Raw genomic sequence first — 26,431 nt, forward strand, 5'->3', positions numbered from 1 at the left:
TAATCAGAAGTAATTATCAGACATTAATTGGAATAACGATTAAAAACAAAGAAAAGAAGCAGTCTTATCTAGGCTAATCGACTTTTCAAAACTTTTCAAAATAACCGACCATAGTGATTTCAATTAAATTACATACCGTTAAACATTTTTTCATACTTAATACAAAAAATTATTGTTACTTTTAATTAAATATGATTTATATATAAGATGACGAGGCAATTTGAACTTAAATTCATTAATTTTGGCAATTGAAATGGCTGTATTACATATATTACACGGTAACTGGCACATTATCAAAACGGGGAAGAACTTTGTCTTCTGCCAAATGTGGTCGTTCTTCCCTTTATTTCAGTTCCGAAATACTGCAATGAGACCGCATAATATACGTCATTGATAGCCTTATAAATTTCAAAATAATCTATGAAAAATCATCTATCATCTGTCCATAACCGAGAAATATCACGTAAAGAAAAAAGTCATGCTCGCTTAGCAGTATTAATTCACCTTTTCTGACTTGTTATTTTATTTAATTTTGACATGGATTATCATTGCAGATAGCTAACAAGATAATAGTTAATATATTTCTAATTAATCATAATATAGTTTTAAAAATATTTAAAAATGTCTTTCCACTGTTTTTGAGGTTAATAAGGTCAATAAGCATCGTGGCGCCCAGTTAAATATGCTTGAATATTTTATGCTATTCTTGCTATTTTACAATAATTAATGTAAAATTAATGTTTCTAATGTTACGATCTAATATATATATATATATATATATATATATATATATCCATTTATGGTCTAAATAAATTTTCAAGAAATTGAGAGAGAAATCTTCGAAAATGAGCTTTAAATTGATATTACCGTCAATCATCCTAATAGTAATTGTTCATAATATTAATAATAGTAAACGTATCAAAAGTTAATTGCAATTTAAAAATATTAATCAGGATTGTTTAAAATTATTTACAAAACAATTTAGGTAATAGCGTACAAGATTATAATATGAATTTTGGATAATTAAAAATTCATTTACTTTAAAATAATAAGACAACTAACCAATTCTATTTATTATGATTGTGATGTTTTTTTAAGATAAATCTTTCTATTCAAAATAAAGATGCTACAATATTTTTGTGAATTAATTGAATTAAATGTAATATTAAAATTACATGGAAATAGTTTTTTGAGCAAAAGTTTGGCGAAAACACTTTAAAACTGTAACTGTGTCGAGAGTCGTTGAGTCGTATTTGAAAAAAAGAAAACCTGTCCGAAAAGGCGAAAACAACGTTTATGAATAAAGATGTGAGGTACGTACAAATGCTTGTACGCCATATGTGTCCAATAATAAAGTAATTAAAATTATCTCGTTTAGCAGAATTAATTCAAATTTATTTCGTTTTTGTTTAACAAGTGTTTATTAGGAAACGCAAAAGAGGCGGTTACTCAACATTCTATATAATGTAGTATAAATTGAAAATACTTTATGGATATAAGTGAATATCAAAAAAATTACAATACTCATCTATAATTGCTTGATGGACGGATAATTAAATAATTATAATAAAAAAAAATAATAATAATAAATAATTAGTATTTTAAGACTGTTAGACTAACAAATACTAAAAGTTATGAAAATATTGCTTTTCAATTACAGATAAATTGTTAGATAATAAAATTGTAATTTCTAAATTAATTTAAATTTCATGGTTAAATAAATAAGAAACACAGTGATAAAATATAATAGTAACGAAAGTAATGATAACTATTTATAATATTAATTTAAAATAATAAACTAATTATTGTTATTCATATATAATTTATGTGAATTGTTAATAAATACGAGTAAATATATTTGGATAAGGTGCTGTAGTACAAAGTATCCATTAAATAACTTTGTTTTTACATTAACAACAACTGTAGGTAGAGAGGCAACAACTGTAATTAACATTGTTAAATACAATGTTTGCCATTAAAATTGATTTATTTAACTAGAGTTATTATTTCTTTCATTTTATAATGATAAACAGAAAATTTTATGTACTAATTAAAAAAGAAGCTTGCTGTACATTCATTTCCAATCTACTATATTTAAGCATCTGAGATTTTTAGTTTGAGACTAATTTCGTAATCTTTGATAAAAAATAATTAATAAAATTAATTTAACAATTAAATTATGTTAAAACGTTATGAAATTAGCAAGGGACGTTAATATGTATTTCTTCCTAATAAGAAATTATGCAAATTGAATCGTGCACTGAATTACATAGAAGAATGTAGTATAAAAATGAATGTAGGACTAAAATAGATGCAAATTATAAAATGAAAAGCAGAAACAGATTGGACGAGAGAAAGAAAAGGTTAGGGGCGCAAAGTTGAAGAGACACTTTGGCGAGTTGCTTAGCTAGCAATTTGTCAAACGCTAGAGACTTGGTTCTCTCCTTGGTCTTCTTGTTGTCACACTTCCTTCCCCCACCCGTGCTACGTAATCTTTTACGTCATTTTTCCCTTCTCATATTGCCTTTTGACATTATAAACATCGTATTTTTTAAATAAATGTCTTTCGACTTTGTTGACTTTCAATCGAACGAGGGTATTATTAAACCAATATTTACAATTGTTATAGCTGTATTTAATATTGAATGTATGGATATTTATTATAATTAAATTTATAATAATTAAACCATCATCGTATTTATATGACGCTTAATTCGAACGTCATTTGATATTTCTGGCCATACCTACTGCAAACATATACTTACGTTTCTTTGAAATTCTACGAATATAAAAACCTGATATTACCGTACCATAGGGATATCATCGATTCATACTATCCGCTGATAAAAATGTGTTCACAGTTGGCCAACTGGAACTAAGAAGGAACTAGATCATTTACGCACACTATTTTTTATCAAGCTTCTGATTTATATAAAAATATCTATTCAATTTCTGAGGCGAATATCGGAGTTTCAAGCTGAATAATTCAGGATTAAGAAAAAAAGAAAGAAGGAAAAGAATTTGTCAGACCATATTTTTCCTTAATCTATTTGTTTTCACTTCTTAATGCTAACTACGTTTGAAATACTATGCACAGACACATAATTAATGCCCTACTTGTTTTTTATTTTTAAGTGCGAATGATCTTAAACTAGTATATATACTTTCATTAAAATCATATAATTACGTCAAGTTTGTTTCAAAATCCTTTTCAGCCGTTTTTATCATCTTCATCTGTAACGTAGGCAAACGTAATAATCTAACATTACAAACATTATGTGGAATTAAAGAAAATGGTTAAATTTATGAATCCGATAAATTAATATCATATCCTTCAGTTTTTATTTCCAATATCATATTAATTCCAATTAATTATTAATCGATTGGTATTTAAATCATCAATTAAAATTATGATAATTTATAGCCGGAGAGGCAATCAATTATTGTTGCGTTAATAACACGAGCTATTTTATACGTATAATTGAGAATACGTGTTTTATAAAAAGTAAGGATTAATATCGAATCGTGTCGTACAAAAAACTTTTTAATTGAATTCTTCACCTTCCACAGTATACTTAATCTATAGAATATTTTGAAATTTTTGCATTATCTTTATATTAAATACTATGTGTTTTTACACACACGTACATATAGGCACATGCGCACGAAATAAAGCTATCGACAAATCATTGTGTTAGTAATTTTAGATACTTATTTATATATTGTTTATATATGAATGTGTAAAATTCATAACAAATATATTATCAATCAAAAATTGTCTTTCTTTATATAATTATTTATTCTATACTTTAACATATTTAAATTATATTAAACCCATGTGTAAATACATAATTTCATATACATATAAACTATAGTATAATAACAACAATGAATACTTGATGATTAAAAATTGATGATATTATAAATAAAACAATTGTTTCGTTTATTAAGTATTTAATGAGAGAATTTAAAAAAATTGGTTTAAAAAAATGGTCAAGTACGAAAAATTTTTTATAAACAAAAGCTTTCTGAATAATTTAAGAATAAAATTTTTCTGACATTTTACAAACTAACTAACTAATTCTCTATTACTCAATTACTAACAATTCAATTTGCTTCTATAATTAAATACAATTCTTTCCATATAAAAAATGTTCATTTTGTCGAAAAATTTACGTTCTATGATGATAAAATTTAATCTTTTTTTTAACCCATTTTCTACATAAATCACATTAGTCGATCTAAAACGAAGTCGATGCTTATTGATTTCTTTTCTTTGATATAACTCTTCGAATTTCTATCCAAATTCTTTTTACGATTATCTTACAGCCTTCTACTTTCCATTTGTGCCGGAAAACTAAGTCTTTATTTTTCTACTATTCTCTTAAGTTCGTGACCTAGTGAGAGAAAATCGATTATAGAGTTAAAATCAATCGAAGACAAAATACAATAATATTTTATTTATTCATTAGAGTGTATAATAAGAAAAATCGATAGTTATGAACACTGATAATTTTTCATATAAATTTGTTGAAGTAGCAATGAAATTTAAATTAAATTTGATTGTCACTCGTGTTATATATTTATACTTTTCTATTCCTCCATTATCGTGTAGCTATATAAATATATGCTAATGTATTCTTACGCGAAAAATGAATTTTTAAATAAAATCATTTATATTATATGTACCACCGAATATAAATTATTGGAAATTTTTCATGACTAAACTATTTGCAAGATTATTCTCGATCTATTTGTGAGTTCTGAAATATTTTTCATTGTATTGTCTATTGTAAAGGCTAATTATGTAATATTGGAATTCTAAAAAAATAATAAAACGGTTTTTTGCTGTCTACGAGTATTTATTAAAAATAGACAATTCAAGTAAGAAATTAAATAGAATATATATCAAAGAGTAAAATACTTCTACATGTAGTAATTGTGCAAGCGAATGAAGATTAATTAGATAGAGAGATTAAATAAAATAATAAATACAAATATATCTTCAGATAAATGTGTCCACAAAATTTAATCATTGTATTCTTAAACATTGATATATTGTCATTTTTCTAACAGTAACCATTCTCCCCCCCCCCTCCCTCCCTCCCTCCCACTCCGCCATTTTCCTCATACACTTAATTCTCTTACATTCTCTCTTTCATCTTTATTCTTTTCTGAAGAAATCAAGCTTAAATTATCCGTAAAAATGATAAAAAAGAAAAAAATTATATAATATAAATACCATACGTATAAATGTAAAAAGAAATGATTTCCCTCGAAATATTTAGCATTGTAATTTAATATCAATAATCACAAGTAATTGAAAAGCAATTTAAACAACTCATATACTTAAATATGAACATAGATATATGTGTAAATAACTTATTGAGTACGAACTAATGTATACAATCGAGTACTTTTACTATAAACATTCATCAACTCACTAATCGCTTATAATAAAGTACAAGTACAAGTATAATAAAGTACTCTATTGAAACCCTGATTTGTAAACTTATGTTACTTTAATGCTCTATCGCATATATTAAACATATCATATAACATTATATCGCCTAGAAAATGAAGAAATTGTATATAATTGCTCACCTTATTGGAGCGTAAGGAAACTTTTCCGCCGCAGCGAGCGCAGCATCGAACATTACAGTAATTGCAAATGTGACCAACCCCATCAGCAAATTTGGTCTTCACGCATATTTCGCAGGTCACGTCAAGATCCACCCCCGCATTCTTCAACCTTTCGGTACGTGCCCGGGATATTGTGTCCTCCAGTACTTGCACCTCATTCTGTTTTCGCCTACAGCAATAATGAATCGTGCGAATCAATGTTTTTATTTATGTATTATTTTTATTATATTGCAAATAAAGATAATTTCTTAAATAATTGTGAAATTATGATTTTAAAAGATTTTTAAATTGTAGAGAATATATTAGAGAATACCGTCTTTTCATCCGCTAATAACGTGTATTAACCTATGATTGATAGGAATTTTTTTCATTAATTGTGTTATCTATCATCTTAAAAAATTATTGTCAAAATGCGACATACGATCGATATATTCTTCATTATATAGAACATTATACTTTTACAATTTACAATTGTATTTTTGCAAATGTTCTTATTACCATTTATTATTAAAACTTAGTCAAAAAAGTAATTCTTAAAATTTAAACTGTTCAATCATGAATATCGAATTTTTTCAACATAATGTAATTGACGACTCTGTTAGTATTTCACTTAGAAACCCATAAACTTTGTGTTTTAATTATAAATCAATATTTTTATAGAACGATTTGAAATAATTTTTCATGACAATTACTAAGCTTATGGTATTGATTAAAATTTTGAAAATTTACACATTATTTATGCCAACTATTTATTCACGCTGTATGCTCATTGCTATTACATTAAGAAAATACTGAATAAGTAAGTTAACATTAATTTATACATAATTTATTCACAATTTCATAATACAACTTTTTCGAACAATAATTTTTGTCAGTCTTTTAATTGAATTTTTGTATGCTTTCTTACAATATCTGAATTTTATATTTAAGGCCCAGAATCTTTAACAGCATTCTTATTATATTAATGAAATTCGATATTAGGGAATAGACATAATAAAGGTTTCAAAATCTTTTCAAATTGTAAAACTCTTTAGCTACAGAAGCTATTATGCCACTAACCCAGAAATTCTATAGCTTATCTAACCGCAATTATTAACTTGAAAGTAAATTATATTGATCTAAAATTTCATAATATCTTATTACAACGTTTCATAATTTAATAATTATATATTTCAAATTTTAATATTTTATATCGCTAAACTTTATACTGTGAAATTTGATGAAATTTTAATTACGATAGAAATTTATTTTCAAAGAAAATTATTAAAGGTAGAAAAATATAATATTATACAACTAATAAACTAAAGAAATTTTTATCTTTGAAATATTATAAAGGCTATATTATAGAGGGGAAAAATATTATGAAGACATTCAATTTTTAAATATAGAAACTTAACTTAGTCTTAAATGAAAATTTTATATAATATTGTAAGTCCACTAAATTTTTTACTGTCCTTTATTTAAATATCAAGCAAATACAAAAATATCTGACTTTTCATTTTTTTATAATAATGAACTTTATTTTCACGAAAGAATGAAATAGATATGAATAATGTATGTTAATAGAAAATTCTCTTTAAATGGTATCTACAGATATATTAATTTATTATAAAATAAATAAAAAATTTCACATTATTATTTTACTTTTTATGAATTATTAGTACTATTAGTATTTAATTATTATAAGAACCTAAAATAAAATAGATATTAATCTTTAAATGTTCGATAATAACATTTTGAGATATTTCTTAAATAAATCTACAAAACGAAACTGCATTATTTTGAAAAAGAATAAATAACAAAGTTATATGTTGAAGTAGATTATAATTAAATTTAATTTTTCCGAAATAAATTTCAATGTCACAAAATTAATAATGTGAATCTCCATTTAAAATTATTTAAATTTTCGATAATTTAATTTATGTTCATGATTATTATAAAATTGATCGAATCTATGAATTAATATGAATGAATTGATTAAGTAAAAAATATTATTAATTGTGTTGCCTATAATCTGTTTTTAAAATTATGTTTTACATTTTTTTATAATGATCCTTCGTAATTTCTAGAAAAAAATTTAATTTAATAAAAAAAATGTTTTAAGAGTTTACGAATTACAGATAATAAAATTAGATATCACTAATTAATTAAATACATAACCAATCTAATGTTTCAAAACATATATTCTTAAATTTGAAGCAATTCGATAATTATTAGGAGCCATTGTAATATCGGATTATTGATGTTTGTTATTAAATCTTTCTTTACTTACAACACTTTCATATATTTAGTAATATATAAAAAATTTTATCAAATACATGTATTGAATGCATATGACCTTGAATAATTGTACTTATAAATAATCTTTGGATAATATAAAATATAATATGTTATATTAATTTTTTATTACTTGAATAGTATTTGAAAAATATGTTTGTATATAAAATATTTCAGATATAATATTGTATTAATAATTTTTATTATTGTAAACTATAATAGGTATCTTTTAAAAATATTATTTAAAACAGTTTTTTTATTATTATCACATATTTCAATGTTTATATACATAATCTTTTGTACGAAATATACTTATTTAATTAATTTAATAATATCTGGATAAATAGTTACATTGAGTACCTAAACAAGTTATATTTTAATGTTTATTATATGAATTATATGTGTATCGAAACTCATTTTAGTTATTTAGAAATATATTAAAAAATTAAAACAACAGCAAAATCAAAAGTAAGCGTCTAATCATTCTATGAGATTTTTGATTAAATTAATCATAAACCTATGATAATTATAATGTAATATGTTAAATATAATAATCGCACAATATTAAGTATTAAGTATAATTTTAAATAGTTTCATTTTTTTATTTAATATGTAATGTAACAGTTGAATAGAATTGTAGTAATACAGCTAATTTTGAAGATAAAAATAAATTATAAAATAGAATTGAAGCAACGTTTATGCGAGGATTAAGTGATATCAATTCTATGTACATATATATACACACACATATATATATATATATATGTGTGTGTGTGTGTGTGTGTGTGTGCGCACGCGCGCGCGTGTGTGTGTACACACAATTATTTTCATGCTATGAATAACCATGCGATAATGGGGGACCGATAATGGCATACCTCATGATTTCATTCTGATGTTCCTCCTCCTGCTTTTGACGCATCATGACGCTTTCGATGTGACGCCTCTCCTCGGGCGTGAGGTGAGAGAGGTCTGGCATATCCTCCATCCTGTAATCTTCCCCTTTCTTTTTTATCTCTAGTCGTAGCTAATACTACTACACGCAGGCTGCGCTGGACACCTGGGCGAGTCATCCACCAGCCGGCGGCCGTCGCGGCAACGACGACGACAACGACGTAGATTTTGAATGCCCGAACTTCCGCAGGAGAGGCAGCAAGTATAGTAGTCGACGGCCGACCACACGCTTACCCTTACTACTGAGGTAGCAATAGTCCGGCCTGTAACTTGATACAAACTGCCTGATTAGTAGCTCCTCTGCGCTCTCATGCGTCTCTTCATTCTCGAAATGAAGTAGAAATGTAAGGGTCATGTTATCACGGACACCCCTGCACAGGATCCACCAGTCGCATTATTTTCTCCTCGTTTTACCTTCGACTGCTTTGTCGCGTGGCTTCTATCCGCTTCAGCTTCTTGGTTAGTAATAGTTGTGTAGATGTGGGGAGTAGTTGTCAGGAGCATACGATCGATATCGAGCTCTTCGACCCTTTGCTCGGGCTGCTCTTGCTACCTCCTTTACCCTCAACTCGCGCTTCCTATTTCTTTTCTTATTTCATTTATTTATCAGGTCTTTGGCACGCGTCATTCACAATAGCGCCGTATACACATTCATAACTTCCAATGGCATTTTCCACTTGCGAGGTCAAATACAATTCTCGCTCTTCCCTCTCCTGCTCTCTTCTACGTACACACACCCACACGCACTCACACGCGCCCACACAAATATTCGCGCACACATGCATACATACATACACACGAGCACACGCATGTACATATATATATATATATATATATATATTATATATACACGCAATCAAACGAACTCACGCATATATACGTACGTAGACGAGTGGCTCGTGTGTGTAGAAAATGTCCTTGCTAGCCTTCCGTAGTTAATGTGATTCGTGTTATCGAAACGCCCCTTTTACTATTCCTTTATCTTAAAAACAATTCCGTAGCTACGTTAAATGCCCCAAGTAATTATAGCGTACGCACTTGCGCGTAGGTGTTTTGAACATAATGTACCTACACTCATTTTATGGTGTTGGAAAATACACTTTTCCTGATACCTTGATACGAGCTTATGTGTATGTAGTATGAGTACGTATCCTTTCCCTTTCTTGTTATAGGACGACTCGCCTTTCGTCTTTCCTTCTTCGACTACGGTAAGTCTCGCTGAAAGTAGTAAATTCCCTCGAAAATCATGGAGCTCAGCAGCAATGGTTATCGAATATCTCGTCCTCTCATCCTCTCATCTACTTTACTCTATCTTTGGCTCTTTTTACAAGTTATTCTACTTGCCTTCCAATAGTCGGACTATAAGGGATGAAGCGCAAGATCTACCAGCACCGGGCACAACCATGTTAAAAGCTGACTATGAATGCGTGCGGAATGCTCGTGTCTTCTACACTTCGTTTTATCACGCTAGAGAATTGCGTGCGCACACACTAATACTGACTAAACTCCTGCACGCATGTTACATGCGCGCGGTAAATTCGAAAAATCTGAAACAATTGATTCAAGTCCAATATGGCTCTAGTGCGAGGAATTATCATCCTTCGTCGTTGCCCATTCACTTTGAACGTTCCTACCCCAAGAAAGTGCTTGCGTCGAGGAAAAACACTTTTTTTTTCTTTTTTTTTTATCAAGCTTTCGATGAGCGTAGAGGGGGTAGAAACTGTCCATTCATATGACTGTTAATAAGTAATGCTATGCGGAGTAAATTTTAACCAATGGGCAAGGCCTTTGCGAGCTTACGTCACGCCGAAAGAGTAGCGTAGGGGAAAATCGTAGCCCGCAAGTGTTAGTTTTATTGATCGAAGTGGAGCGCAACTGGCATACGAATGCGCACGTACGATGGTATACCACTGTCGGTCTAACGAGAACGTTACTACTGACGGAATTAAGAGGGAACGCGCGCAGGCCCTTGATATTATTGTTGGACACAGTGATAGCAGCTAATGCCCATCAATGGTTTTGAGGTGCTCCGACAGTTTGTCGGGGATGCAAGAGGAGTAACAATAATCGACCCGCGAAAATTTTAAACAAAAACAAAAAATTTACTTCATTTACTCTTCAAACTGGTGAAAAAACTTGTAAATAATTGATTAATGATAAATTGAAGATTTCTTTATGATGTAATATGATAATTATTATATAACGAATTGTCGAAATTAATGCCTATTCTTACAATCGGTTAATAGTTGGAAAATGTAGGTGTTATTTTTATCGGATTTGTAATTCATCTATGGGATGTCATTTGAAAAATTATGGCAAATAAAAATAAATTTTTTATTTTTCATAATATGCTTATTAATCGACAAACTAGTAACTTTTATATATTGATCTATTGCAAATATTAGTATCATCGAGATAAATTGCCGGTATTACGTGTTTAAAATTATATTTCTTATATTTTTTAAGTTTGACCTTATTCTCCATTACATTTTTTATTTCTTAAATAAAAACGATATCTTAATATGACCGTCAAATTATTATTCTTTCAAATTCAGCCAGTGCTTTTATCATGAAAGTTAACGAACGCTATTCACTGAGAAAAAAGGATGTTTGAATTATGTTGCGTGAAATCATATTGTTCAGATGGAATTCTGAAATTCAGACATGTGGACTAAATAGATTTCTTAATAACATGATCCTTAACTAAATTTGTCCTCGTGGATCAATATAAAGATCTACTTACGAAACCCATACGATAATGAATTGGTAAATATTTTTTAATGACTCAACTACAGCAAAATCATCAAATTTTTAATGATATGTTAAACGTTGTTATCTGCTAAAAATAAGAAGACTATTAAAAATTACATTATTCAAAATAGCCATTAATAATTAAAATACATGTTATTAAATATTTTTATTATAATGAAAATGCGATTAATATGAATTATAAATAAATAAATATATATACATAAATGTATGACTATAATTTCAAACAAATTTGCAATTTTGCTTAATTACAAATATTTAAATTTTATTCTCGTACTACGAATTTTTTTAATACACTGACGTACATCCAACGAAAAATAAAAAAAAATAAAAAACTACTTTCTTGACATTCACAGTTGGTGCTTTTTTTTTTACTAAACACGACTATTTTATAATTCATATTTGTAAATTATATATAAGTGCGTATTTGTGAGTATAGTGTTAGAATAATATTAATATCAATATAATAAATAAGCATAGGTCGATAAATTGTCAATACTTTTAAAATAATTTATACACAACGTAGACTATTAATAAAAAGACTAAAATTTTATTATGCTGGTAAATAAACAATAAATGTATATTATAGATATTTAAAAAAAAATGATGCAATTGTCGCAATAAAATAATTCATGCAAATCTAAAATAATGATATAAATGTATTAAATGATATAACTAGTACAAACTTATAACAATTTTATTTAATCATTTACAAATTTGTACATTAGAAATATGAAATAAAAAATTAAAATTTTAATAAATCAGTATTTTAAAAAAAACATTGTACAATCAATACATACATTGCTAATTTCTATTTTATCATATTTATATCATTTATTTGTACAAATAATAATAATAATAATTAAATAGTTATGTTTTTAATCTATCTATTTACACTTTAATACTTTGTTTTTATGTTTCTAAGGTCTCACTCATTCTTATTTATAAGATGTGCAAGGAGGGTAGTTTGGCACTGAATTATCAATTAATATGGCTAATAAAAGTGATTATAAATAATTTTTAAGATCAATGGAAACATATAATACAATTAATCTTATTTGATTTTAACATATAGTCTCATCTTCGCTTATATATAACTTTAACAAATATTTATTCTTAATAATTTATCTATAATTATTATAGCCCATATTTAGAAAATCTGATAAATAACAAATTCATATACACATAAGTATATAACATCTAATTATTTACATAAAAGATTATAAAAAAAACTTTCTCTCGTCATATTCTAGACTATAGTATTTAATTTTTTAATTATTAATTATACCTTTCAATAGTTATATAAATTTAAAACATTTTTGCTTGTCATGTGGTATTCTTGTTTTGAAAAGTATTGAATCGGCACGATATTGTGTATTTAATAAGGGCATATAACCAAATACCTGAAATATTATAAGTAATATAACTATCATAATAATTTCATTAAATATTTGAATCTAAATTATTTTAATCTGCTTACTTGTGAAAAAAAATTGATACACTTGTGCCTCTCTTGAAAGTGCGTATCGTCCTCCGATAGGGATACAGGACAACCTGGACATCTAAATGTCCATCGAGAGGTAACCTATTAATTATAAACACATCTTTCATATTAATGAAATAATAAAATATGAAAATTGTACAAGTAATTTTATCGCTTTAAAAAAATTAATATTTATTATACTAAATACATATTTATGTTTAATAAGAAAACCCAATATTTTGATACCTTTACTGGCGGTTTTCTCGTAATGTGCGCTATCAAAAAATTCATCGCTATATCCTCACAATTCATATACTCGTCAACTTTATCTCTAATAGCCTGCGGTAACCAGTGACTATATAAGTACGTATAATGTTTATGAATAAAAGCAGCTCCTGTCAATACCATTGATAATTCACAAGAATAATTTGAATTGTAATTCCAAGCATTGTGATTATTTTGATCCCAAGCATGAAATCGTCCAGGAAAGCCAACAACTCTATCTCTGTGCTCTCTCCATACTCTGTAAGTAAATAATCATTTGTTCATTGCAATTTAATGAATTTTTTAATTTATACAGTTTTTAACATTTTTTAACACATTTATGTATTTTATATTTAATAATTGTAAAATAGTTACCTAAATCCAAACATTATTTCATCGTGTCTTAAATGTGCATCGTCATCCACAGACAAAACTGCTTCTGTTTCAATGGCATCAAATGGTAAAAATCTATTATTCAAACTATTCCTTTTCGCTTTAATAACCTTCATAATCGTATAGTTGGGATATTAATTTCGAATTATTAATTGTAAGTTTTATAACATTTAAAGCAATAATTTTTTATTTACATACATGTATAGGAACTCCAATATCTGGCCATCTTAAATCTTCCATTGGTGGCTTTGGACTATTCCAAACTACAATAACTTTATTCAAGTATGGCAATCCATACAGACGAGCTAATGAATTAATTAAGACTTGTTCCCTTTCGTATGTAAGCATCACAATTGTAAACTGTTCTCTTTGATAATTTCCACCAAGAGATTCGCTAAATTCTTTTCCTGCACCACCGGCACCTTTACCTATAGGTCGAAAACCTACTTCCGAACCTATTTTGAGGAATAAGATAAAATTCAATTGAAATAAAAATTCTAAAATGGCTAGATATCTACATGAATTAATATTGAATTAATAATACAACGTGAGCGAGAACGCAAGCTTGTTTTTTTTTTTTTTTTTTTTTTTTAAATTACAAAACGTAACAAAAAGTCTTACCAAGAAATTTAGCATCACTAGGTAATATCGTGTCGAATGGCAATTGTGGATATAATTTAAATGGGTCTATCCAATCATTCCACATTTCATATCCTTGCACCAACATAATAGTGTAATTTCTCCTGAAAGCTGGAGATGGATATGGTGGCTCTAATGGTCCCAGACTCTCTTCAGCCTCCGATTCCGCAGCAATAGTATCTGACCTTAAAGGCTGAAAGTAAATTAATATTTGTTTTAATAATTTTATTATGCTTTAAATTTTTACGTAAATTTTTGTCTTAGAATTAAATTCGTAATTATATATTAGATATTTTTATTGAACTTTTAGTTAATCCTTATTAGAATAATACATTAGTATTTATGGCGGTGCAAAACAAAAATTGAAAATTTTAATATATCGTAAATCAATAATCAAATAAAAACGAATGCGTATATTTTGAATAGTCATAAAATAATATAGAATATGCTGACGATATTGTTATTTAATGTGCTCATTTCAAGATTATCGCGAAACGAATAAGTATAAAAAATAAAGTTTTGAAACGAACCACAAAGGAAGAATTAAAAATACTTGGACTAGGAGATTGTGACGCTGGTAGAGGAGGAATACCCAATCGGTCTCTCAAGACAGCGATAATTGTATCGACAACACTTTGGGCTGTGCCGAAATATCGATCCCATATAAGCCTTCCTTGTCTTCTCATTGCTAATAAATCGTTATCCGGCACGGCTCTTAATAGAAAATGCATCTCTGTAACTCTAGCCTAAAATTTATAAAAAAAAAAATAATTGATAAAAGATAAGAGGTAAGTGCCTTTTAGAAGGTAACGCGTAATGTATAATACTCGACGTGTTATGAATTAAATCTGAAACTTATTGAACGAAAGAAAATGATATAAGGCATCCACAAAATATTAATAAAAACACATATACTCAGTTTAATTATGATTTAGTATTCAAATAAAATTAATCCAAGCCAATGATTTTGTTATATTATTTTTTTGCGATAATGGTAAATTGCTGAATGTTTACCTTTGGCAAAAAAATGACGGCCCTCCGCCAGGCAATAACTTCTTTGAAGCTCAATGCTATACTATCACCTCCAAGAATAACTGGTATGGCACCTGATCTTAATGATTCATATAATCTAGCCTGTATCGAGGCAGTAGATAAAAAACTTGCATTACTGGGAGCAAGTATAAGTGCAAACGTAGATTCTTTTAAAATTGCTTTCCTCGATGAATCTGTCCCACAAAGAGACCAATCGAGAACTTCGTTGACTTTTTTCTCTTCAGATGTTGGAATACATTCAAACTGTATAAAAAATTTATCTAAAGTTATTCCGTTACTCATGTCTTTCAAATGTTGAATAATAAAATTATCCAAGTTATTTTCATCGAGAGAAACTCTATCAATGTCCAGCTCTGCATCATCCACTATTTGGTGATTAGTCGACGATTTTAATGCTCGCATTTCCCCTAAAATCAAATAAGAAATATAAATTTAAAACATATTTTTCATAAATTCAGCCAATATCTGCGAAATTGTATGTACTGCAAATTCAAGTTAATTTTCTTAAAAACGACACCATTCGAGAAAATGTTTAACGCAAATAAAGATATAAATCTAACATTATTAGATAATTTACAAAATTCAACTAGATAATTCATTTGCATTTTAACAGTACACGATCAGAAGGTCGAATAAACGAAATTTTAGATTCATAAAACTGGCATTATATTCACCTTGAAAGGATAGTAGAAATTTTCTTCTCGCTGGTAACATATGCGCACATTCTGGCCAGACATCACCACCGGGTGGTCCCAATATTGGTGGGACAATTAAATCGAAATTCTCTCGAAAGTGTTGTCTCAAAAATGTTGACTGTATTATTATGGCTCGACCAGTATCGATTCCATTAAACAAGTTTCCTGAGTTAGTAGACAAATCTCTACGAGCTAAATTCAATAATACATGATTTCTACCATCGCCTCCCCAATAAGGAAGCATTTGTAGTTTTTTAATGTCTAATGCAGTCCCTGAATCTCCAGTTTTGTGTGATATTGCTAAAGCTTCACCAATAAGAACAATATATATACAAGCTTCGGCTGGATCAAAAGTCAAATGTGAATTGTATCCTGAAAAGCATTAAAATAATAATTACATTATTATCAACATATAAAATATTAGAACAAGAATAAAAACATTGTTAATGTATTTAATAAAAATAATCATTAAATTACTCAATGTATGCTTAATATAAGTTTTTAAAAATCCATCGATATCCCAATCTTCGTTAACAACAGAAAATTCTTCTGGATCGTACAAATACACTGGGAAGCCACTGGTTAAAGCACAACGACTATGGTCAAAACAATTAAACATTCTGCAGAGTTGGGAATTAAGATGTGCAGGTAGCATATCAGGAGTAAAATTACTCAAAATTCGTTTTGGTGGTGCTAATTCTGGTGTATTACGTTCTACAGCTTCTCTTTGGGCTGCTTGCGCTTGTACCACACTGATTTTTAACCTATCTAAATCCATTTGTTGATGCAATAATTCTTGTTTCAATTCATCGATTTGTTGTGTCAAGCTGTTAACGTCAGCATGAAGTTTTCGTCGTTTGGCCTCGAGATCTCTGAGTTCATTACTGACGGATTGTTTGATGCGTAACATTTCCTCTATACGAGCCTTCAAATCAGCCGCCCTCATCGATGTAAAGTCGTGAAAACCTTCTAATCTGGAACGTGTTTGATGAATGTCCATGTTTGACAAATCGGTTTCGACCTAAAAATAAATAAAAATATAACGAATTAGCAATGAATTCGATAAAAAATTCATCCATTATAGTAAAATCTTCTCATATTTATACACTAGCTACAAACAGTATCGATAATAAAATGAGCGAACCTTTAATAAGTAATAATGTGTAAATAACGGTACGATGCACAAAAGAATCAGGATTATAATAATGATCTTGGGCAATTTTATTCGAGTCAGCCAGTAAAAGACGTTCCGACCAGCAGACCCTAGGTGATGGTATGAGTGACCAGCCTCGAGGCTGTTCCCAATCATTTTGTAACAACAACATTTATCGCTTATTCAATTTGTACTTTTCTTTTGTCAGCAACTGTAATGTCATAAGCATGTAAAATCATTGAAAATGTTGAAACTAAATGCCAAATCCATTATGAATTTTTCAATCATCATTAGTAATATAATATTACACTTTTTTTGCAAAATTCGAAAATCGAGTTAATCGCAATTATAGCAAAAAAATTGCACAAAAGTCGGATTATGTCTTGTGAAATTATAAAATAAATATAATTAAAATATAATTAATGCGAGTCCCTTAAATGTAAATTTTAACCAATAATTGTTATCTAATTATGACTTTAATCAGTCTTAAATTGTGTTTTAATTTCTTATCACTAATAATGCATGTCATAGGTCTTATCAGGCTTTCCATACTTGATACACAACACCAAGTATACATCAAACCTACAATTTTATACGTTAAAAAAAAATGAAGGTTTTTTACCTACGCGTAAATGACTATATGCATGTATCAAGAATTTATGTAGTACCATGATTTATAACAAAATAATCATTACATCAATTAATCATACGTAATTAAAAATTACGAAAAATATTGTTGATCTATAGTAGTGATAAAAATGTAATTTCTGATTCTTCCAAAGAGCATGTAGAGCAGAAGATATTAACGAGTATTAACAAGCTATCACGAACCGTTCATAAGGGACTTTATTTAAATTTTTGCTTGCACAATTGGCTATAATAATTGAATGTAAATATACCTCGTTAAATTAACTATGCGAATTATAATTTTTATTTACATTTTTAATTACATTCTTTATTCGCAAGTATGGATTTTTTATTTTCTCAATAGCTCAAGTCGTTAAGCTACATTTCTTCTTATTTGATAGTCGAACGAATGTTACGCACACCTAACATATTAGAAGCACTTAATTTTAATAAACGTTTTAAAATGAAAAAACAGCCTACCGACATAAAGATTATTATTAAAGGCATAGCCACTGCGCCCACTGACCAACTATCGGTCGCCTGAAATTCTCACCAGAGGGAGCATAAAGTGACATCGGAGTAGCGATGTGAAAATTTCCCACTTACCTGCTAAAATTCATAAGTAAAATTCATGTGAGCACGTATCGCGTGCGCCGGTATTTTAGCTTTTTGACTTTGACTTTGCTAATACGTATTAGTAGTAGTAAAATGTGTAGTAAAAAGCTCGAGTTTTAGAGAATGGCTACCCATTAATTATTGATTTATTTAAGTTAGAGGTGAAGCATGGGCATTATAATTGCCGCGAGCACAACAACGGGCAATCATTTTTACTTCGGTATCGATATTCTCAATTCTGAAAAAGAAATAAGAAACATCTTTAATTCAATGTTTCTTTCTCATCGAAATCAAACCTATAGTGTGCATGCATTATAAGCACGATTTTTTTCTTTTTTCTATTAAAAGCAGGAAGAACACTAAATTTTTGATAAAATTTTTAATTATACATAGACACAGATGCAATTGCGAACGTTCAAAGACAATAAAATTCCTTATTTTATTGATTTTGTAAATGCAGAATTGCACATATTGCAATCAAAATATTATAATCAACATTATTCTGGACATTTAACTAAATTTAATGATTCTAAGCGGTATGAAGTACAAAAAAAAGTAGCTTTATCATTGCGTACATTCACTAATTGGTTTAACTTTTTTCTTTTACTTTTTTATTGGGTATATTGAAAATCCTACTGTATGTGCGTTTACAATATTAAATTTTTTTTTTTTTTTTTCTTTTGGTTATTTTGTGTCATAGTGCAATCCCTTTACCGAAAAGTGATACGCCACTACTCACGCCATTGCTCCCGTAATTGACGTCGTTCTCGTCATAGACGAAATGATGCGAAAAATGCAAATAGACGCGGCAACGATCAACATCTTAAATAGCGGCGAGATATGGACGGAATAAATCACCGACAAATATCCTCCCGCGCGCTAATTTTACTATTTACAGTTTAAACGAGTTCATATAATTACGACTTGCTTCATGTAATAATTATTGTTTACAAATTCTGATGGCGTCGGAAATACTTTTACATATTCACGCATTGCATTGGATGACAAAATATGATTATTTATCATATGGACTTATTACAATATAAAATTTCTCTGAATTTGAAATACGATCTATTTATTTCCTTTATCTTCTACCATAGCCGCAGTTCTTCGTAATTTTGATAAGATAATATATGTATATATAACATAAATTTGATAAAAAATTATATATATATATATATATATATATATATATATTCGTTAGTTTATGCTAAAAATGAGCAATTTAATGACAATATTTGACAATTAATTTTGTAATCGATTAATATATTATCCTAGAATTTTTCCTTACGATAAATGTAAAAATTTATTATTTTAAGTATAGAGGTAAGTAAAATAATTTCACTTACAATCGATCAATCTAAATTTAATTTACAAGCCAAGTTACATGGTAATTAAACAATTACTATTTCATTATTCTAAATTTCACCTGTAACTATTGTTAAATATTTTATGAAAAGTATAATTAATACTTTCATTTTCAACAATAATAATTATATTGCATCTGGGCGATTTTTTCTTTTTGTTTTTTGTTTTGTTCTGAAATTGCTTATAAAATATCTTTAGAATCTTTACTTATAACTATAATTATAATTATGTATGTATAACTATGATTAAGTTGGATTAAAACTTAATAAAATTACAAACTGGCCGATATTACATATGGTACTAAAAATTTGGTAATTACTATTTACTTTATTACAATTACGTTTTCAATGTCTGATCATTTTTCAAATTTTCCAAATTTTCCCTTAAAGATAGTCTAATGATAAGCACAGCTTTTGTCGATTATATTTCCAATGTGAAAGGACAAAATCCTAATTTATCATTTTATTGTTTATATTGCATCGTAATATAAAGAAATATAGTTTGCAGGGCAGTTTTATTATCGTACATGTTATTTTAATGATTTTAATCATAGATTGTAAAAATATTTTTTTTTTTTTTTTTTTTTTTTTGATTACCTAGTCCAATCTACATAATTAACTTCTAATAATTAATTCTCCAAATGAAATACCGTAAATCGTGGTAACTTTATTACCTGTTGTGGCGCATTCATTATTCCTTGGATTTTCTTATTTGCATCAACATTTATCTAAAACTTTTTAATTGATAATTAATTTATTATAAAACTGCTTATTATAAGCGATAGCTTATGCTGTTGTCATTATTATTGTTGTAAGCATGTTTTAAAGGAAATGTATTTTAAGCGTAGTGTAGAATTATTTTTACGCTTTTCTAGTTGCGATTACTTGGGCTTTCGCAACTTTTATTTGATATACAAGAATAAAATGCACTCGGTCACGTAAAACACGTCGATTTATTCCATATGTAATTCAAATACGAACACTATAAAATAATGATTATTGCATTTGTGTGCATAAGGCATAGGGTAGCTATGTGCGTGCATACTTAGTTTACCAACGTGCATGTATATGCGAAACGCATTAGATTGAGAGAAAAGAGGATCAAAGAAGCCGAAAAAGCCATTTGGCAGAAAACCGGCGATGTTCTCATCATCTTCGTCGACGTCATCTGCCGACGAAGGAGAGGCTGCGGCGGTCACATCCCAGGATATCGAATTAGAAGGTGGTAATCAACTGATAGTAAAGAATAAATCATCTCCTTTATCAACAGATCTCAAACATAAAGGTTAGAGCTTTGCTTACGATGTTTTTGTTTCTTGGCACAATACTCGTAAGCTTCCCTTAGTCATCCTTCACTATTAATATTGTGATCTTGTATAAAGATAAAAATGTTTTGCATTATATTGCCTCCTTATCTTGTAATCAACGATAAATTTTTTAATTCTCGTTAATCCTTTGATAATCACTTACTTTTTAAGTTCAGTATTTCTATTTTCTACAGTAGCGTAATGATATGTTGTATTAATTTTTTAAATACAATTATGTAAATCTTTAAGGCAATAATTTTTTTTATTTTTTTACACACCGTGAATAATTTTATGTTGTATGTAAATTCATAAAGCAATAAAAATTATAATTGCCTCTGTAGAGTATAATAATTTTTAGAATTATTTGTATTGTAATGAAATTACCGTCTCTGTTTATCATTAAAGAAATAAGCCGTAATTTTTTTTTTTTTTAATAATAACTACTATTGTAATTTTTTTATGAAATTTTTATTGCTTTGTTTATCTTTAAAAAATTTCTTACAATAACTGTTATATTTAAAATTATGATTTTATCTTGTAGTTAAAAATTCAGCAAGAAGAGAAGAAAGTTTGTTTAGCTTAAAACAATTTCTGAAAAATGACAATCAAACAAATCATCAGTTTACTGGAGCTAGACCAAAGTTTTATGAGCCACAATCCAGAACACCAGAGCCTAGTGAAAATCATGATACGGGAAAATATCCAAGGAACCCTACAGAATTACCAGATTTTGTACAAGATCATCTTGTTATCGAACAGTGTTATCTTGGCGACAAAGCTTCTGCGAATATTGGAAATATAGAAGTTGATAATTTGCCAGACTTTGCATTAAATAGTGTTGAGAAGAGACATATACGACATTTAAATGGTCAATGCAATAAAACTGCCGATGGTACAAAAGATATTTCATTTGATCTTACAAACCATTTAGATAAGGATTTTATAAAAAATCCTTCGCACCAAAGTTGTTCGGACTTTCCAAAACTGGATGTCATTGATGGTGAATCCGCTGATGTGCCAGAATCTTTAGGTATAGTAATTAAAAGTTTTTGAAAATTTAAAACAGATAATTTTAATCTCTATGGTGCTTTATATGAACATAACTCAAAATGTTCTATCATTTATAACTTGTTTAATATTTTCAACAATGTTTACCAATGATCAATTATCAATTTCTAATAGGTTTTCCATTTAATTTACCAATACCTGGATGCGCTGAATCGAATTCAAATGCTAATGTACCTATGTATCAGCCTTTATCGGAAGGAATACAAAATACAACAAAACTATTACCCGACTTTTTAAGCGATGCATCAATTCGTACTCGTGGGATTTCAATAGCCGAAAGACCTAACTGCTCTGGTTCAAATGATTCTATCAATCACTGGGTAATGTGCTCTTTAACTACACATTTCTATAATTAAATTAGAATGGTAAATAACTTTTTTTTTTAATTTATTCAGTTGTTTATGGAAAATGAGAGATTACGCAGTGAATTGCAAATTGCAAGGAGACAAGCGAATGATGATTCTATGAGGTATATAATAATAATTTTATCATTACTATTATTTATTCTGCATATATTATTAATGAATGTATTTTCAAATGTAGAATAGAAACATTAGAATCTGAACTTTTATCAATAAGACAATTAAATCTTGTAGAAAGTGCAAATATTGAAAAAGAAATGCAGCAAGCAGAAGATAATTTAAAACGTAGTACAGTAAGTAGACATGTGATTTATGGTTTATAAATTATATCAAATGACTAATGTTACTTAATTCAAAAATAATTTTTGCTTTTTTTTAGAAAAGGGCTATTAATGCGGAGAATAGAATAGAAGCTTTGAAAAGAAATATCGATTCTTTATGCGTGCGTATTTTCAATAATTTCTATTTTATTTAAAATTTTTAAAAATATTTCTATTTTAATTTAAATAAATAAAATTTGTTTATTCTTTAAACTTCTTTTTTATTTGTAGATTAAAGTTATGATGTTGCGAAAAGAAAATCAAGAATTGAAAGCAACAATGGAGACGAATAACAGTGGTTGTAGGAATATAAATTCTGCTGACAATAGGATACGAAGCTTAGCTAACGATATGAGACTTGCTGCATCGACAGCAGAAGTTTCATTAAGGTAATGGCATTAAAGCTTTTTTAATTATTTTGAAGTAAATTTTTATATTTTCTATAAAATATTTAAAGTAGTTTTTAAAATTTAACGATAATTACAATTCGATATAATATTTTTAGTATTTAAATATTTGTTACATTCTTCATTAAGTTATTTATTTTATGATCACTGTAATTATGTACATTAATTATATTATTAAATCTAAAACTTTGGATAATTGTTGATGATTCGGAATTTTTCTGTCTTCTGAATTTGAGATAATTCTATATTGCATTATTTAATCTGATATGTTTTAAATGTCTATATTCTTACTCCTATAGTTGAATCTGAAATTTTATATAATGTTGGTTATCACTTATCATGTTTTGATATTATAACATATAAGTATAATGAAAAAATCAATTTTCAGGCAATTAATGTCAGGTGTAAATAATTTAAGAGAACTTGCATCCGCTCTTGATAAAGAAGATAAGACAGAAGATAGTACCAAAGATTTTTTACCAGATGTAGATGATGACAATGCAGCTGGACCAGCGTTGTAAGAACAGCATTTGGATTTCAGATATTCTTTTATTTACTTCGTTCACATTTCTGTCAAGTTCCTAAGAAGCTTGAACTTATTTCCTAAAAGAATATTTAATTTGCCTAGTAATATTTTGGATGAGCATAATTGTGCTGCGTAATGATTTGCTTAACTTTAGTATAATTGAAAGAGTAAGTCATTACCAAGGCACAAAGCAGAATATTACAAATACATTATGATTCTTTTATAAAGTAAAATGTACAACCACCCAATTATATTTGCATATTAAAATTTAAAAATCATTGTACTAAAGTTTTATTTTTCAAATTAAATGTATTAATTTAAAAGCATTCTTACTTATTCTAAATCTTCAAAAATATGAAGTAAATCTGTTTGAGTTTCCATATGATTTGTTTGTATAGTGAACCACGAATTTGTATCATTGCAACCAGATAAGCACTTTAAAGTTCTCGTTTGAGTTTCAGTAGAAACTGTGGATTCGTCCAAATGATTCCAGGCTGTCTGCGTTTGAATATCCGATAAACCTAAATCAGATGATAAAATTTCGTCACAAGTTTGAGTGCAAGTATTGCTATAAATGTGAAGTGGTTCCATTGTTTCAGTGAAATTTTCAGTCGTCTGTGTCTCGTTGTTAGAGCTTAGTGGATCAGATTCAAAAATTGATTGGCAATATGCTTTTTCCGTTTGTGTTTCTATACTACTAAATTTATTGGCAAATATGTCTTCTGTCAGCATAGGATCAGATCTGAAAATTCCTTGATACGCAACATTTTGCGTGATATAATCATCGAGATCATTGAAAATATATTTTTCTGGACTTGTTTGAGTACCTAAAGAACTTTTTTCTTCCCACAGATCTTGTAATATTATGTCATGCCTCAGTGATAATGGGCTGATGGGTAATTGGCATTCGGATGAAAGAGTCTCGACTAAACTAATGTCTCCTTTTGTAACGGTATTTTTATCTACAGAAATTTTTTTATGTTTTCCAATTTGATGAACTCTAATTACACGTGGAATTGTTTTTGTAGTTTGCGTTGCGGCTGATTTTTTAAATTGTTTTTCTTTAAAACTATCGCTTGTTTGGGTTTGTTTGCAGATTTGACCTTTATTTTTATAAGTACTTGATTTTTTTTTAATACTTAGTGATACAGTTTGTATGGCCGCATCGCACGTTGACTTTGGTAAAATATTAATGGCTTCAATTTTATTTGTAAATTTTAACGTTTCGTTATTAGAAGTTTCGAAATACATTACAGGTGATAAATTTATCTGTTTAATTATTTTATTATTACTTCTGAAAAGTAAAGAAATACATTAAACCGATACTGCCACTACAAAACTAATGGTAAAACATAATTTTTTTTTTTCTTCAATATATTAATTTTAAATTTTAATTCTTACTGTTTAGATTTGTATTTTTCATCTACTTTGTGAAAGTTTCTTTTGGCATGTGTAAGTAAAGCTTCATAACTGTTAAAACTTTTTTGACACATACATTTGAAAACAGTACCACATACTCTCATATGAGCATTTTTTGCAGAATTGGTTGAAAAACGCTTTGTACATTGAGTACAAGTAAATATTTTTTCAGCATGAACTTTTAGATAGTGCTATAGAAATATATTACTTAATAAAATAGAATAATATAACTAATATTCTATCTATATGTAATACTTTACTTGTTTTAAATATTTATACAAAGCAAAATGTTTCTTATTATTTGGTGCATAAATACAGTTGTTAACTGGACAATGATAACGAACATTTCCTTTAAAGCTTTTGTCAAGATTTTGATGCTTATGAACTTTCAAATCATGCATTCGAAATCGAGGTTTATTGCAAAATACTAAATTACATTCTTCACAGCGTATATGATTTACAATTACCTTCAATTCATCGATAGAAGGGCAAATGAATTTTATAGATTCATCATTATTGTTATTATTACTTATTGCCATTTTCTGAAAAATAAACATATAAATGTACAAACAGTATTTCTGGAACGATCGATTTAATAAAAAGCTTTATACGAACTGATATACAATCAATTAAGATAATTAAAAATATTACCTTAATTTTAAGGTAAATATTTTTCTCCTATCATTTATCGCCACGTCACTTTTGTTAGTTTAATAAGGTTAGTAGTTTTTCAACTCTGAACAATCAAGACGTGTCAAACAATAATCACAATAAATTATTCTTTATAATACGACTACTTTTTAAATTACAAATTATTTAATTATTTTTTTCTATACAGGTAATAACAAAACGCATAACTTTAAAACGAAAACATTTAACGTAAATAATATACATATAGGTTAGAATTCATTATTCTCTTCGCTAAAAATTCACTAATTCTTTTCATAAACTTATCGAAATATTATATGATTAAAAGTGATCGTATTTTATTGAATTTCACTATTTTATCTCTTTACAATAGATATATCATAATTAAAATGATCAATATGGCCGTGATTCATATATATTTTTGACTTTTAATAAACAAATGCTG

At 27.9% G+C, this 26,431-nt stretch overlaps 4 protein-coding genes across 4 annotated transcripts in view; 1 reads left to right on the plus strand and 3 right to left on the minus strand.

Annotated features, from left to right (window-relative positions):
* Rim (Rab3 interacting molecule) overlaps window positions 1-9,662 on the minus strand; it is a 60,491-nt gene extending 50,829 nt beyond the window's left edge. The window contains exons 1-2 of the mRNA XM_011503390.1: window positions 8,796-9,662; window positions 5,605-5,812 (exon numbers count right to left, since the gene is read on the minus strand). Coding sequence (XP_011501692.1) covers window positions 5,605-5,812; window positions 8,796-8,905 — 318 coding nt within the window. The 5' untranslated portion in view covers window positions 8,906-9,662. The remainder of the gene's footprint in view (window positions 1-5,604; window positions 5,813-8,795) is intronic.
* Window positions 9,663-12,906: 3,244 nt separating this feature from the next.
* LOC105365204 (exostosin like glycosyltransferase 3) lies at window positions 12,907-17,552 on the minus strand. Its single transcript, XM_011503307.1, has 11 exons — window positions 17,312-17,552; window positions 16,645-17,188; window positions 16,147-16,539; window positions 15,434-15,879; window positions 14,950-15,165; window positions 14,402-14,612; window positions 13,979-14,235; window positions 13,763-13,890; window positions 13,370-13,646; window positions 13,121-13,225; window positions 12,907-13,043 (listed from the first exon to the last, which is right to left on the minus strand). Exons 1-11 carry the CDS (start codon window positions 17,474-17,476, stop codon window positions 12,939-12,941), a joined length of 2,847 nt encoding a protein of 948 aa, XP_011501609.1. The 5' UTR covers window positions 17,477-17,552; the 3' UTR covers window positions 12,907-12,938.
* A 4,058-nt stretch (window positions 17,553-21,610) lies between these two features.
* On the plus strand, window positions 21,611-24,094 carry l(3)04053 (lethal (3) 04053). Its single transcript, XM_011503391.1, has 8 exons — window positions 21,611-21,650; window positions 21,778-22,266; window positions 22,419-22,624; window positions 22,700-22,773; window positions 22,848-22,959; window positions 23,046-23,108; window positions 23,218-23,375; window positions 23,782-24,094. The coding sequence occupies exons 1-8, from the start codon at window positions 21,611-21,613 to the stop codon at window positions 23,912-23,914; spliced, it is 1,275 nt and encodes a 424-aa protein (XP_011501693.1). The 3' UTR covers window positions 23,915-24,094.
* Asciz (ASCIZ zinc finger protein) lies at window positions 23,547-26,165 on the minus strand. The gene is made up of 6 exons (XM_011503311.1): window positions 25,990-26,165; window positions 25,599-25,880; window positions 25,321-25,529; window positions 24,253-25,213; window positions 23,860-23,996; window positions 23,547-23,698 (listed from the first exon to the last, which is right to left on the minus strand). The coding sequence occupies exons 2-4, from the start codon at window positions 25,875-25,877 to the stop codon at window positions 24,253-24,255; spliced, it is 1,449 nt and encodes a 482-aa protein (XP_011501613.1). The 5' UTR covers window positions 25,878-25,880; window positions 25,990-26,165; the 3' UTR covers window positions 23,547-23,698; window positions 23,860-23,996.
* Between the last annotated feature and the right edge of the window lie 266 nt (window positions 26,166-26,431).

Source organism: Ceratosolen solmsi, unplaced genomic scaffold (genome assembly GCF_000503995.2).
Source record: "Ceratosolen solmsi marchali unplaced genomic scaffold, CerSol_1.0 scaffold63, whole genome shotgun sequence".
Classification (NCBI taxonomy): domain Eukaryota; kingdom Metazoa; phylum Arthropoda; class Insecta; order Hymenoptera; family Agaonidae; genus Ceratosolen; species Ceratosolen solmsi.

Bases quoted from the DNA above. Each gene is read 5' to 3' on its own strand.
- LOC105365204 (XM_011503307.1), bottom strand. From the start codon at position 17,476: ATGATTGGGAACAGCCTCGAGGCTGGTCACTCATACCATCACCTAGGG. The intron at 17,189-17,311 runs GTTCGCTCATTT...ATTTATTTTTAG, and splicing joins CACATTATTACTTATTAAAG to GTCGAAACCGATTTGTCAAA. The intron at 13,647-13,762 runs GTAACTATTTTA...ATTTACTTACAG, and splicing joins GAAATAATGTTTGGATTTAG to AGTATGGAGAGAGCACAGAG.
- Asciz (XM_011503311.1), bottom strand. From the start codon at position 25,877: ATGGCAATAAGTAATAATAACAATAATGATGAATCTATAAAATTCATT. The intron at 25,530-25,598 runs GTAAAGTATTAC...ATATTTCTATAG, and splicing joins TGTATAAATATTTAAAACAA to CACTATCTAAAAGTTCATGC. The intron at 25,214-25,320 runs GTAAGAATTAAA...TTTACTTTTCAG, and splicing joins GAAAAATACAAATCTAAACA to AAGTAATAATAAAATAATTA.